At 30.8% G+C, this 12,661-nt stretch overlaps 2 protein-coding genes across 2 annotated transcripts; one reads left to right on the forward strand and one right to left on the reverse strand.

The window, feature by feature from the left end:
• The first annotated feature begins 1,486 nt into the window (after positions 1-1,486).
• On the forward strand, positions 1,487-2,083 carry LOC120278602. Its single transcript, XM_039285346.1, has one exon. The coding sequence runs from the start codon at positions 1,487-1,489 to the stop codon at positions 2,081-2,083; it is 597 nt and encodes a 198-aa protein (XP_039141280.1).
• A 5,276-nt stretch (positions 2,084-7,359) lies between these two features.
• On the reverse strand, positions 7,360-12,161 carry LOC120278862 (monothiol glutaredoxin-S6). Its single transcript, XM_039285603.1, has 4 exons — positions 11,924-12,161; positions 8,248-8,321; positions 7,775-7,873; positions 7,360-7,664 (listed from the first exon to the last, which is right to left on the reverse strand). The coding sequence occupies exons 1-4, from the start codon at positions 12,088-12,090 to the stop codon at positions 7,609-7,611; spliced, it is 396 nt and encodes a 131-aa protein (XP_039141537.1). The 5' UTR covers positions 12,091-12,161; the 3' UTR covers positions 7,360-7,608.
• Between the last annotated feature and the right edge of the window lie 500 nt (positions 12,162-12,661).

A 12,661-nucleotide genomic window follows, 5' to 3' on the forward strand; every position in this document is an offset into this window, starting at 1 on the left:
CTAAATAACTTTAAGGGTTGTTTGTTTGCAAGGAGTGGAATTGATGAGGAATGAGATAGAAATGAGAATAAAGGGGAATGGATTAGGAATAGAAGGAAAACTGTGTTTGGTTGGAGGGCATGAGAGAGTAATTCATTGGGAATGAAAAAAGTAAAAAAAAAAATTTATGGTAAAAAGACTTTTATACCCTTAATGCAAGTTAGTAAGGAAAAAATATTATGTTAGATAATAATTATCTTTTATAATAAATAAAATTATTTTTAAATTTTAAAATATTTTGACTATTGTTATTTTCATTTAACTAAATATTTCACTTTAATTATTATTTATTATTAAAATTATCTATTTAATTATTATTTAAACTAGGTTATTATTTTTAATTATTAGTTATTATTTTTTTTACATTAATTATTATTTATTGTTAAATTTATTTATTTAATTATTATTTTAAATAGATTATTATATTTAATTAATGGTTACTATTATTTCACTTTAATCATTATTTATTATTAGAATTATATATTTAATTATTATTGAATTAAATTATTATTTTAATTATTAAATAAGAGGGGCAAATGTGGTATTTCACCCATGGAGTTTGAGAGGAATGAGTAATCCTCCCATTTTTGGGAGGATTGCCATTCATAAATAATGACATAATTTTATTATATAGGAAGTGCAAGTGATTATTACAGAAATTATGACATATTTTATTCCTACAGAATGGGTGTTTGGGTAACAAAATAAAAAAAATATTACAAAAATTATTACATTTTTTTTTATAGAATGAATGTTTGTTTTGCAAAATAAATAATTATTACATAATAAAAATAACCGTTGGATTATAACCGTTGGTAATTAAAATTTGAAAAATAGCCGTTATAATTATAGTCGTTATCATTTTCCCTATATATACACAAATGTAGAACATCACACATCCATTCTTACAGGTGCTGCATATGTACAAGAAATTCTTCAAGGTCATGAGGAATGTTGCAAAAGAGAATTTCGTATGGAGCCTCATATATTTCAAGCACTGGTTGATCATTTAAAAGAAAAATCTCTCCTCTGCAACTCAAAACGGACAACAGTCGAAGAGCAACTAGCAATGTTTATGTACACTCTTGTTCATAATGCTAGTAACCGTGATGTGGAAGAGCGATTTCAACATTCTGCAGAAACGGTTAGTCGATATTTTAGTAAAGTACTTAAAGCTGTTAATCAACTTGCTCGTGATTACATAGAACCTCCATCGACAATGACATCACCGGTTATTCAAAATACCCGAAATTTTTTCCCATATTTCAAGGTAGGCAAAGCTATATATTATGAATTTTATTGTTTTATTTTTATTGTAAATGTTTATATGTTTGTTTATTTTTTAGGATTGTGTTGGTGCTATTGATTGAACACATTCCTATCACGATTTTTTTTGGATAAACAAGATCCTTACAAAAACAGGAAGCAAACGTTATCGCAGAATATTATGGTTGCGTATGATTTTGATCTTCGTTTTGTATATGTACGAACTGGTTGGGAAGGTTCTGCTTCTAATGCTAGGATTCTCCAATGTTCGATTGAACAAGGTTTTGAAGTCCCAAGGGGTAAATATTATCTTGTAGATGCAGGATATGCTAATACCCCCAATTTTATTGCTTCATATAGAGGTGGTCGTTACAATTTGCAGAAGCAAGGTCGAGCGCAATCTAGACCGAGCAATTATAAAGAATTGTTTAATTTGCGACATGCATTATTAAGGACTCATGTTGAACGCATCATCGGCATTTTGAAGATGAGATTTCCGATACTTAAAGTAGCAACTTTTCACCTAATCGACTCTCAAACTGATATAGTAGTTGCTGCTTGTATGTTGCATAACTTCATCCGCATACATAATGATGCAGATGTTGTTGAGGATTTTGATAATGAAGCTGAAGAAACTATTGTTCCTAATGGAGATGAGTCATACGGAGAGGATATTGACACCATGAACTCTGAGCGAAATGCAGGTGCTCGTAAAAGACATGAAATAGCAATGCACATGTGGAATGATTATTGTAGCTATCGCCGAGCTAGACCATAGGTAATCATAAAATTGTTTCTTAGCCATTGTATTACCGAGACCTTTCGGATGAATGAATATTGGGTCTTGTTAAAAAGCCAATGCCTATGTTGATTTAATGTTAGAAAAAAATTTGAAAGTTTGGGAAGCCATTACCTATTCTGAATAGCATTATAGAGTATATTACAAGACAAAAGGATACTTTAACAACTAGGAAAAAAAAAGATATTAACAAGTTCATGAAAAAATACACCTATAAATCAAAACATTCCCACAACAATCATACAAAAAATTATATTTAACATGTTCATGAAAAAAAATTACACATAATGAAAAGATTCCCATAGCAATTATAAACACCAAAAAGATATTTAACAAGTACAAGATTACAAGTTCATAAACAAAACAAGTTTTAAAAAAAACATTATGCTTATGAAAACATTCAAGTTCAAGATAATAAGTTCATAATCATCTTTTAGTCAAGTTTGGTGAACATCATTTTGAGCCATGGCACTCTATAATCTTCTTGAAGACATAAAAAGAGTTCACGATAACTCTTATCTTTAATGAAAATTTGGGAAGCTTTGAACATTTCTTCTTCTGTGAAAATATCACTCATTTGGTTGAACACCTTCATGCAATCTTCTATTGTGTGCTTTTCCACTACTTGAGTGCCCTTGAGAACTTAGAGATATTTTTTATTCTCGCGCTCTCGAAATGCAATGTATTTATCCATATTGATTGATGAATCTTGAGGCCTTTTTCCCTTTTCACTCCTTTTTTCTTCTCTGTCCATCTTGATCTCTTATTCCCCGAAGAATTTCATTGCTTGAACTTTAAGTTTGAGGATTCCGTGGTTGAGAACTAGGAGGTTCCACTTGCATGATATCATCATCCTCAGTCTCGTGTGTAGGTGATGGTTGCCTTGAATCGTTTGGAGTAAAAACACTTGGACTTGGGGTGTGCACTGGTGATTGAGAGATATCTTCATTATCTTCTATACCATGAGATCGTTTGCCTTCAGCATATCTCCCTACATTTTAAATATGTAATATGTTAGTAAAATAAAACTTTATAAAAGTAAAATATTAGAAAATATATGCTTACCCTCATAAACCTCATGTAATGCCATCAAATATGGAAACTGTCTAGTATGCCACTTCCTTGCATCTTTATTCCTCTGTTTGATGTTTTCCAAATTAGATTGTTATAATTAATTAAAACATTCATTAATTGTGTGCATACCTCTAGTAGTGGTGCCCAAACATCATCAGGAGCCAATACAATGTGTCTTTCATAATCCCAGCCAAAGCCACTTAATTCAGTAAACCCTTTTAGAAGCTTGTAGGGTTTTTTCAATTCTTGCTCTAATGCTTTGACTTGGCTTGTGTTGATGCTTGGATTGGAAAACTTAGTTATCATGTCATGTACTATCTTGTTCCATGCTTCTTTGGTCCATCCATTTTGTGAATGATATGCAGGAGTATTATACTCACCCAATAACTTTACTAGGTGAGCCTTGTGAATTTCAGTCCACTGTGCCCTAGTTTCATGTCTTCCTTCAATTGCCACACCTTCAGTTGCCATAATTGATCTAACACTGTAAAATATAATGGTTAGCAAGTTACAATTTCATAAAATAATAATAATACTTTAAAATATAGACCCTCAGTAAGTTATGAGTTATGTTAAAATTTGTATACCAACCCCTTTTAATTTTGAAAATAAATAAAAACATAAAGAAATTTCTACTTACAAACATATATATTTTATTCTATGACATATGAGATTAAACAGTTTTGAACATTAAAGGGCAATAAAATAATCTTTTTTTAATCTTTACAATAAAGAAAAATTAATTTTACTGTCTTATATCAAAGACACATCAACCTCTATAAACCTATTCAATCCAAACAAAACTCCATCAACCAGAGCTTTTAATAATAATAATAATAATAATAATAATAATAATAATAATAATAAATGTTGAAAAGAAGAGATATTCAACACCTATAGTATTATCTGTTTCACAGCACTCTCAGTTGAAGAAGACCACATTGTCAACCTATAAGACAGCAAAAGTTGCATTTTTTTTTTCATTAAAACATTAAATGATACTTTGTTCTTTGTTGGAAATCAAGACCCTACTTGTAACCATCATGATGATTAACCTCAAAACAAACAAAAGATTCAACATGGAGCTAAAACATTCCACCTGAAATGCAGTAAAACATGAACATCAAACTATAAACAGAGAGATTGAATTATATTTAGAATTACGCTACACCTATCAAAAACTTTACATCACTTTCAGTTAAAGAGGAAGACATTTCCAATCAACAACAAAACAAAGTCTACATTTTTTAAATATATTCAGATTAAAATATGGAAACAAGTCAAGGTTCAAGAGATAAAAAAGACTTGAACAACCATTCGAAAGAAAACACAAGCAAGTAATTATTATGAGCTTGGAATGCCAGCATAGCAGAGGTGAATGAAAACTATACATTGAACTTCTTGATTTTAGATATAAGTAACTAACCTCTATATGAGTAAAGAGAAAGCAACTTATACCAAAATGATGTATAAATTATCAGACATATGTTGGTCAGATGCAGTTTCCTTACAATAGCACTTGTGTAGCTTTCATTTCCATAACCGATGTAAATTTTCAAGTTAATAATTGCAAGACAGGTAAGAGACCATACCATGGTACAGTGTTAAATAGCATGATTTAGGAAGCAAACAGTGAATAACATCAGACAATATGAAACATTTCATCACATTTGTCAAGCAATAATTTAATACAAAATCACTCTAATATATAATCATTTATGCAAACCAGAATGATTATTATTAAAGATAAGAATCAGCAATATGTTGCATATTGCTGATATGCAACATATCATCACATTTGTCAAGTAATTATTCAAGACAAACTCACTCTGATATAAAACCATTTCTGCAAACCAGAATGATTATCATAAACATAAGAATCAGCAGTTGAAATTACAAAGGAATTACATGAAGTTAAGACCAAAATGAGGTGATGCTTGGCAGTTGGGTAAATTATTTTGCTCTAGCATAAATCAGATAGTTAACAAGTTTTTTCTTTTGTATCAATTTTGGTTGGTCAGTAATTATTTTAAATCCATGTCTAAGCATTGAACATATCCTTGGATAAAACTAAAACTAGTGCCAGACTGCAGCAAAATTTGAAGAAAGTGATCTGTTTTGAAAACCCAAATTGAATTTTCAAAAGAATAGGATAATAGCAAATGATCAGTCATCATGCGACCTGATAAATCAAAAGCTCACACCTTTCTTAAATTAAAAACTCAAAAATATTAAACCCCCGATATATCAAAACAATCTGGTGATTCAAAAACCTAAAACCAACCAAAACCCAAATGCACAACCTGATCTTATCCAATAACCTCAAATTCATTATAAATAATCCAAATCCATAAAAATACAAGAAAAGGCACCAAATTTTAATGGGAAAAAACGCAAATGACCAATCTTTCCCTACCTCAGATCACAGCCACAATCGCTGGCCGACGATTAGAAACCAAACCTTGCTGTTCTGTTGCGTTCTCTCCCAATCCGGTCCGGCAAGATCTCGAGGTCGCCTACCAGGCCCTCGTCGCCGATTAATCGCAGACCGACGGTGTGGTCCACGATGCGGTGAAGCGGGGGGATGGTTGAATGCAAGCTTGATGGTGTTGAAGAACGCCTGTGTTGAGGGTCTGTTGAGAATGAGAAAACCCCAAAAGAGACAGCCACGAATTTCAGCATAAAAAAATATTCCAGTCATAATTTTGTATTGTAAATTTGGTACCCAAACAGCCATTAAGCTATAATGTTTTGAAAATATTATATTATGCCATAATGTACTGATTATGGCATAATTCTAGGGTATCCAAACAGGGCCTCACTCCTCACTTATTCTTTTCTCACTCCCATGCATGGTCATCTAAACAAGGCATTGGAATTCCTAAGTAATGATTCTCAATCCATGCCTTGCAACTAAACACTCCCTTAAAGTCATTTTATTTACTGAAATTACACAGGGACATCATATCATTGTTCCGAGAAGTGTTGATCAGGCAGTTGAACCGGCATTTAAAAAAGCAAAAAAGCTATATATATATATATATATATTCCGTTATAAGCTTTTTTAAATTTTTATTAAAGTGATTTATTTTGAGTTTTTTAATTTGTTTTTAAAAAAACTGCTATTGTTTTCCTAAAATTTATTTTATTAAAGCCATTCTTTAAATAATTCATTATTATTATTATTAGCATCTATTTTGCATATTTTTAAAATCTACTGTATTTTAATTGGTTTAAAACATGTTTAATTGGATTATCCGTCCATCGTGAATATTCTATTTTTTTTATTAATTATTACATATTAATATTTACTATATAAAATATAATGATAATATCAAATTTGAAATTGTGAGCAAAACCTATTAGTTTGAAAGGACCATGGATAGCTACAAAAATCCTCAGACCGCCTAATTGACACCAATGAGTTAAATAAATCTCCTTACATAATTTTGTTTGGTATACACACTGATATTTTTAAATTAAACTAACAATTATCATCATGAAAAATTTACTATAAAATAATCATAAAATTAAAAAAAAAAAAATTACTTTTGGAAAAGAGACATGCACCAAATTACATAATAAAAAACTAATCTATTTACAATGTATAAAATAATTATTAATAATGAGTTAATGACAATAATATAATTTAAGAAATATTTGTGTGTATACAAAACCAGATTATGGTTATAAATGGAAAGTGGAAGTAATAAAAAGACACATCCAATATAATTAATAAATTAAAAAATATATGTTTTAAACCAATTACATGCATTAGATTTTAAAATATGCAAAAATGATGCCATTTTCATAATAATAATAATAATAACTACTAGTACAACAACAACAACAACAATATTAATAATAATTTTTTTATAAAAAAAGTGTTGTTAAATAAATATTAAATTAAAAAATAACAAATTTTAAAAAAATTGGTTGAAAAGCTAAAAGTAAGTCATTTTTAATAATTATAAAAGAAAGAAGAGTTCAAAATGCCAAATCACAAATTTTTATTTTTATTTTTTTTGCCTTTAAAGCTTTCTAAATACCCAATCAGCACCCCAATCAGTCACCACTAATGATGTAATGGCTCTAGAATCAATTCGAGCCATTTTGACAAATAAATTTCAAAATAAATTGACCATAGGATCATTTAGACAATTAAAAAAATACAGCCAACATGAGAAATAACCCTTAAATTTAAATGTCCTTTTTAATTGATGCAACAAAGAGACTAACAACATACAACCTTAGCATGTTTAGTTACATTAATGCTTGGCATGTAAAGCATAAATTGTTCATCAACAATGTACATGAAAACAAAGAATCATGCTTAGCTACCTTATAATAAAATTTACTAAAAATCATGGCTGTTTGCACCACAAATTCATCAAATTTAGTGATAGATCTTCTCTTTAGAAGAGTGATTGTTAATTTCTGCCAAGAATTTTGTGAAGCTGCCCGTTCGCCATAGCTTTCAGCGTATCTAATGAATTCAAAGAAAATGAATGATATAGCACATGCCAAAAAAACCAAGTGACAAAAGAAATACAAAACATGAGGAGAAAACTAAATTTACTAACACAAGATACAAACCATCTGAGCCTCCGACATGCTGTCCATTAACAAAAACTTGTGGCACTGTACGTTTGCCCACTAGATCAAGAAGAACACTTTGTATTTCATGACCATCATCTGCATCACAAATATGAACTTAAATAAATGAAAGATACACTTATTCAGGCAAATATAATCTACAAGATTGATCAAAACTTGCAGGCGCATCAACATGTTTCATTGAAGTTAAAAAATAAATACGAAAATAATGACAGACGTAGAAAAAACACCAGATTAATGCTACAACACATGAGTTACCCATTATGTTCATCCAGAATGAGAATGCTTCAACAAATATTAAGCTAAAAAATAAAGCATAGTCTCATGTATGAGTAACTGCCTTCCGATCTCAAATAGTTAAAAACCACTCATTGGAAGCAGGTGCATGAGTGTAATAGAAGCTGATTCTCAATCTCATCACAACCACAGCTTAAATATCAGCAATAAATTACCTCGTTGATCTAATTCCACAATGAATGGTCTCTCATGCAGTTCAGCAAAAACACGCTTGGCGCGAACAGAGTACCTATAATCATGACATCTTATTAGAAGAGCAAGTAGATTCCAGATTTGCACCATATTTTCGCACGCTGCGTATGTATAACAAGCAAAAGATGATTTAGATTTGTTTTCACTGATACAGAAATGAGTTTTTGTGCAAAGTTCATACATAGATATACAAAAACGTACCTTTCCACTGAGCTTATACCATCATCAAAGAAAAACAAAAAAAAAAGATGCAACCTTACACATAAGAATATTTACAAGGATCATTCTTGGCAAGAAGTCCATTCCCAAAACAACACAGCTTGTCATATATTATTTAGTCCTAAAGACAAAGTTGATATTAATCTAGTCATTTAAGATCTCCCAATGTCAAATAGACTAATCAGGAAGAATAAGCTTGTGTACTTGGTGCAAGTTTTATCACATTTGTACAAATGTCTCTTACTGAAGCTTTTAAAGCTCATATATTTTTTTTGATCTCGTATCAAATTTAAACAAGCTTCTTTACATGAGAATCTTAAAGAGAATAATAAGACTAAGTTTTGAGCCCATCTAAAATATTTCTACAAGCACGACATTATTACAAATAGAAGGAAATTCTTGTATGTCCCAAGTCGTATAGCAACTTGAAAAATTTCCAGCAGACACAACTGATATGAAACTCAGATTAATCAACGCAATAAGTCCTACCATGCTTAGATTCTTCAATCTATTGGTAAAACTCAACCGACATTAAGCTAGTACCAGAACTCAATAATCCTTAGGTTTTATGACAGTTCACAATATTAAAAAGAGGGTATATACACATATCCATATCAAAAAGTCTAGTTATTCAAAAGGAAAAAATTCTATCCTTATAATTCTTTCTTTACAATTTCATTTAAATGTTCCTTTCTTAAATTTTAAGATATCTGATATGCACTATGAATAAGAGTAAGAAATTAAATTTTTGTTAATTATTTATCATTGATAGAAATATGTTTTCAACTTAAGTAGAAGTGACACTAATTCATCACACAACACAGGGATTTTTGCTAACCTAAGTCCGCACACCTATGCTTGAACATTTTTGCTGACACTAACAATGGTAAACAATTGGAAATAAAGCAAATTAGGACATATTTATTGATAATTGAATCAAGGAGCATCCAAGCTTAGCCTATAATTTGAGAGACAAGCCAACTTCTCAAATTCTCCTAACTACTCTTAAAAACAATATGAACGAACTCGATATAACCCTCTCTATCTCCTTAACCTCTTATTTAAACTAAAACCCTAAAAAGCAAAATTACTGATCTACCCGACTGACTGACTCCCTAACCCCTGACTGACAGACTCCGTAGTCCCTGACTAACTCCTTACCTCTTTTGCATTTGCGCCTATTTTTAATAGAAAACCACCGCAAGAAGCAACAAAACTTCAATCAGATTATTTTGATAAGTAACATGACTTAAGAGAAAATACCAGTCATACATACATCACCCAAAACCTTACAAAGGCCTTCATATTGGCAAGGCCAATTAAGCCAAAACTGCAATAGAATAGACCTAGTCAATCAACAGATATTAAAGATTTAGAGACTAGTTCGTTTCATGAATCATGATAACAATTCCATATATATGTATGGATAGAAGAAAAAATAAGTAAATATTTTTTTCTTCATTTTTCTTATTCTATCTATATATATATTTTTATTGTCAATATTATTTTATGTATTTCATTTCTTTTGTTACTGTTCTTCTTTAAAAAGTTCAATGCTAGACTCAAGATGTTTCCTTTTCGCATTTATTGTGATTCTTTCTCCACGAATATCTTAATTCGAATAGTTTCATTACTTTGAAAAAACCCATTTACGTAATTTCAATTTTGAAAAGAAAATAAAAGATTTCTTCGATTCATATATAATTCTTATGTATTTGAATGTGAATTTTTATTAGTTTTTTGATAAATAATCCTCTTATTTATGAATCTTGAAGAAAAATTATCTTATTTGCATTCTATTGTCTAAAACCAAACATCACAATGCAAATAATTTCCAAACCACAATCACCATTTCATCCTCTTAAAAACCTAGAAAAGGAAATATTCTATATCATATAAATTAGTGATTCACACAAACGTCCAGCTTCATAACAATAGAATATTGAGCTTCAAGTATCCTATCCTAAAGTCCAAATTTTGTAATCAGGTCACATCCACGCTTGAATAAGGTGCAAAATAAATTTCATAAGTCATTCTTAACTTTGCTAGCAGCCTTAATCAAACTTTGTATTATCCAAGAACTATTGTCATATGATTTAGCAATAATAGGTACATACAAGAGTTTTGGTCTTGGTTTGGGAGACACAACTAGCTTGCTTGTATAACATTATCAGCTCAATATTACTGAGGCAAATATCTGATTAGTAAAGACGTTCAATGACCACAAATGTGGCATTTTAGCCTTCATACCAGATCAACGATTAGATTTTCTTATACTCCCTCAAAGATAATCCAAAAACAATTGATTTTTCCATGAGTAACAAGCATCCAAGTTTTCCAACATCAACTTGAGCAACTTGCTTTGGACTTCGACCAATGACTTAAATGATAATTTACACTAAGATCAATTCATAAATTACTAAAGAACTGCTCATAAAGCCATAATATCTCATGATGATGCCATGTTGACTCCTTTCTTGCGCCATGAACTATTTGAAGCCTTTAGTTGCTCGATACCTACTCTCTTAATGCACTGCCAACAAATCAATTATACATCTATAACACTAACCAGATCAAACCCCCTCTTGATATCATTTTAAGTAACCATGACATGAAATCACTAGTAAGCTTTCTGCTGATCTTTTTCAATGAAAAGAAGGTTATAAAACACTGACTACAAATTATTGGTGAAAGTTCACAATTGTCCAGCCATGCCCATTTTTTTTTTCCATTTAGGTCCTTGAAAGAAAGACTAACTCTCATCCCTGAAGAACACAACTATATTCACATTGGTCCTAAATTACACAAATACATGCATTTCTGCCTCACTTTGGTTATTTTCTGACACACCAGCTAAATTAAAAACTAAAACAATCCACTTGATCAGCAAACTGCCATGTCATCAATGACATGGAAAGAAAGAACCACAGTGAACATTTTAGGTTGATTCAAGGACTAAAGTAACACTCTTTGCAGACCAAAAGGAACATTAGAGTAAGTCAAGGAACAAAATCTAGACTTCCGCCAAAGATATAAGACAAACTATCATAACAAAATCATGAATTTTGTTCTACAAACCTAAATATACAAACATGCAAAAAAAGACCATGAATTCACAATATCTAATTCAACCGCTAACATTGATCTCTGAGATCAACTCCAATTCAAAGGCCAGCAATTCAAAGGCCAAGAATTCACAAATATCTAATTCAATCACTAAAATTGATCTCTGAGATCAACCCCAATTCAAACAGAGAAATCAAAGAACTTCCAATACATAGTGGCAATACATCAAGATACCAACTGCATCACCACAATTTCTCCAAAATTCAAGATCTAATCACAGAAAAAAAAAAAAGTTAAAACTCTCCAGTTTTTACCCAAATAAAGATCAATCAAGAGAGATGTAAAGAGGATTACGGGCAATATGATTTGGAGAAGATGGTGATCTTGTTGGAGTAGACAGCATTCTGAACGAACGCCGAGACGGAGTTGACGGTCCTCGCAGCGCTGCAGCCGAGCAGGAACAGCAGCAGCAGCGTGGCAATGATCCCAATGCAGAGGCCATGACGACGCCGAGAGATCATCGTGCTTCCCTTGTTGTCGATGAACAACCTGAACGAGCCCCTCTCGCTTTCGCTTCTGTTTGTTGTCTTGGTTCTTCAAATGACCAAGTTTGGGATTTTACTTATCAACCCCTGAGCAACAGTGAAAGTACTTGTAATTTTTTTTTATCAAAACATCAAAATAGTGTATTTATTTTGCAGTTGTCGACCTTTTAGTCTTTGTAATATAAAATTCGTCTTTTTTTGTCATTGTATTTGCACATTTCTATCTTTTTAGTCCCTTCAATTGACAAATCTGCCTTTTGGTCTTTTTAGATGATGAATTAGAGGGACCAAAAAACTAAAAAAGATGAAAATGTGTAAGTACAACCAAAATGACTAATTTTATAGCTAAATGACGAAAATGTGTAAAATGAGAACCAAAGACGGATTTTATATTAGAGGAACTAAAATGGTGGAAAACACAAAATAGAAGGACCATTTTGATATTTACACCTATTTTTTCTATTTATTTTTTTTTTCTTTGAAGTGTTTTAAAAAGTACTACTATGGAATGTAATATATTTTTTTATTTAATTTTTTTCAAGTACTT

This window comes from Dioscorea cayenensis, chromosome 16 (assembly GCF_009730915.1).
Source record: "Dioscorea cayenensis subsp. rotundata cultivar TDr96_F1 chromosome 16, TDr96_F1_v2_PseudoChromosome.rev07_lg8_w22 25.fasta, whole genome shotgun sequence".
Taxonomy (NCBI): domain Eukaryota; kingdom Viridiplantae; phylum Streptophyta; class Magnoliopsida; order Dioscoreales; family Dioscoreaceae; genus Dioscorea; species Dioscorea cayenensis.

What these genes read in the sequence shown, in the direction of transcription:
- LOC120278862 (XM_039285603.1), bottom strand. Translation starts at nt 12,090, where the DNA reads ATGATCTCTCGGCGTCGTCATGGCCTCTGCATTGGGATCATTGCCACG. An exon ending in TGTGGAATTAGATCAACGAG is followed by an intron (nt 7,874 to 8,247) that starts GTAATTTATTGC and finishes TTTGTGATGCAG; the next exon opens with ATGATGGTCATGAAATACAA. An exon ending in GCATGTCGGAGGCTCAGATG is followed by an intron (nt 7,665 to 7,774) that starts GTTTGTATCTTG and finishes TGAATTCATTAG; the next exon opens with ATACGCTGAAAGCTATGGCG.
- LOC120278602 (XM_039285346.1), top strand. Translation starts at nt 1,487, where the DNA reads ATGGTTGCGTATGATTTTGATCTTCGTTTTGTATATGTACGAACTGGT.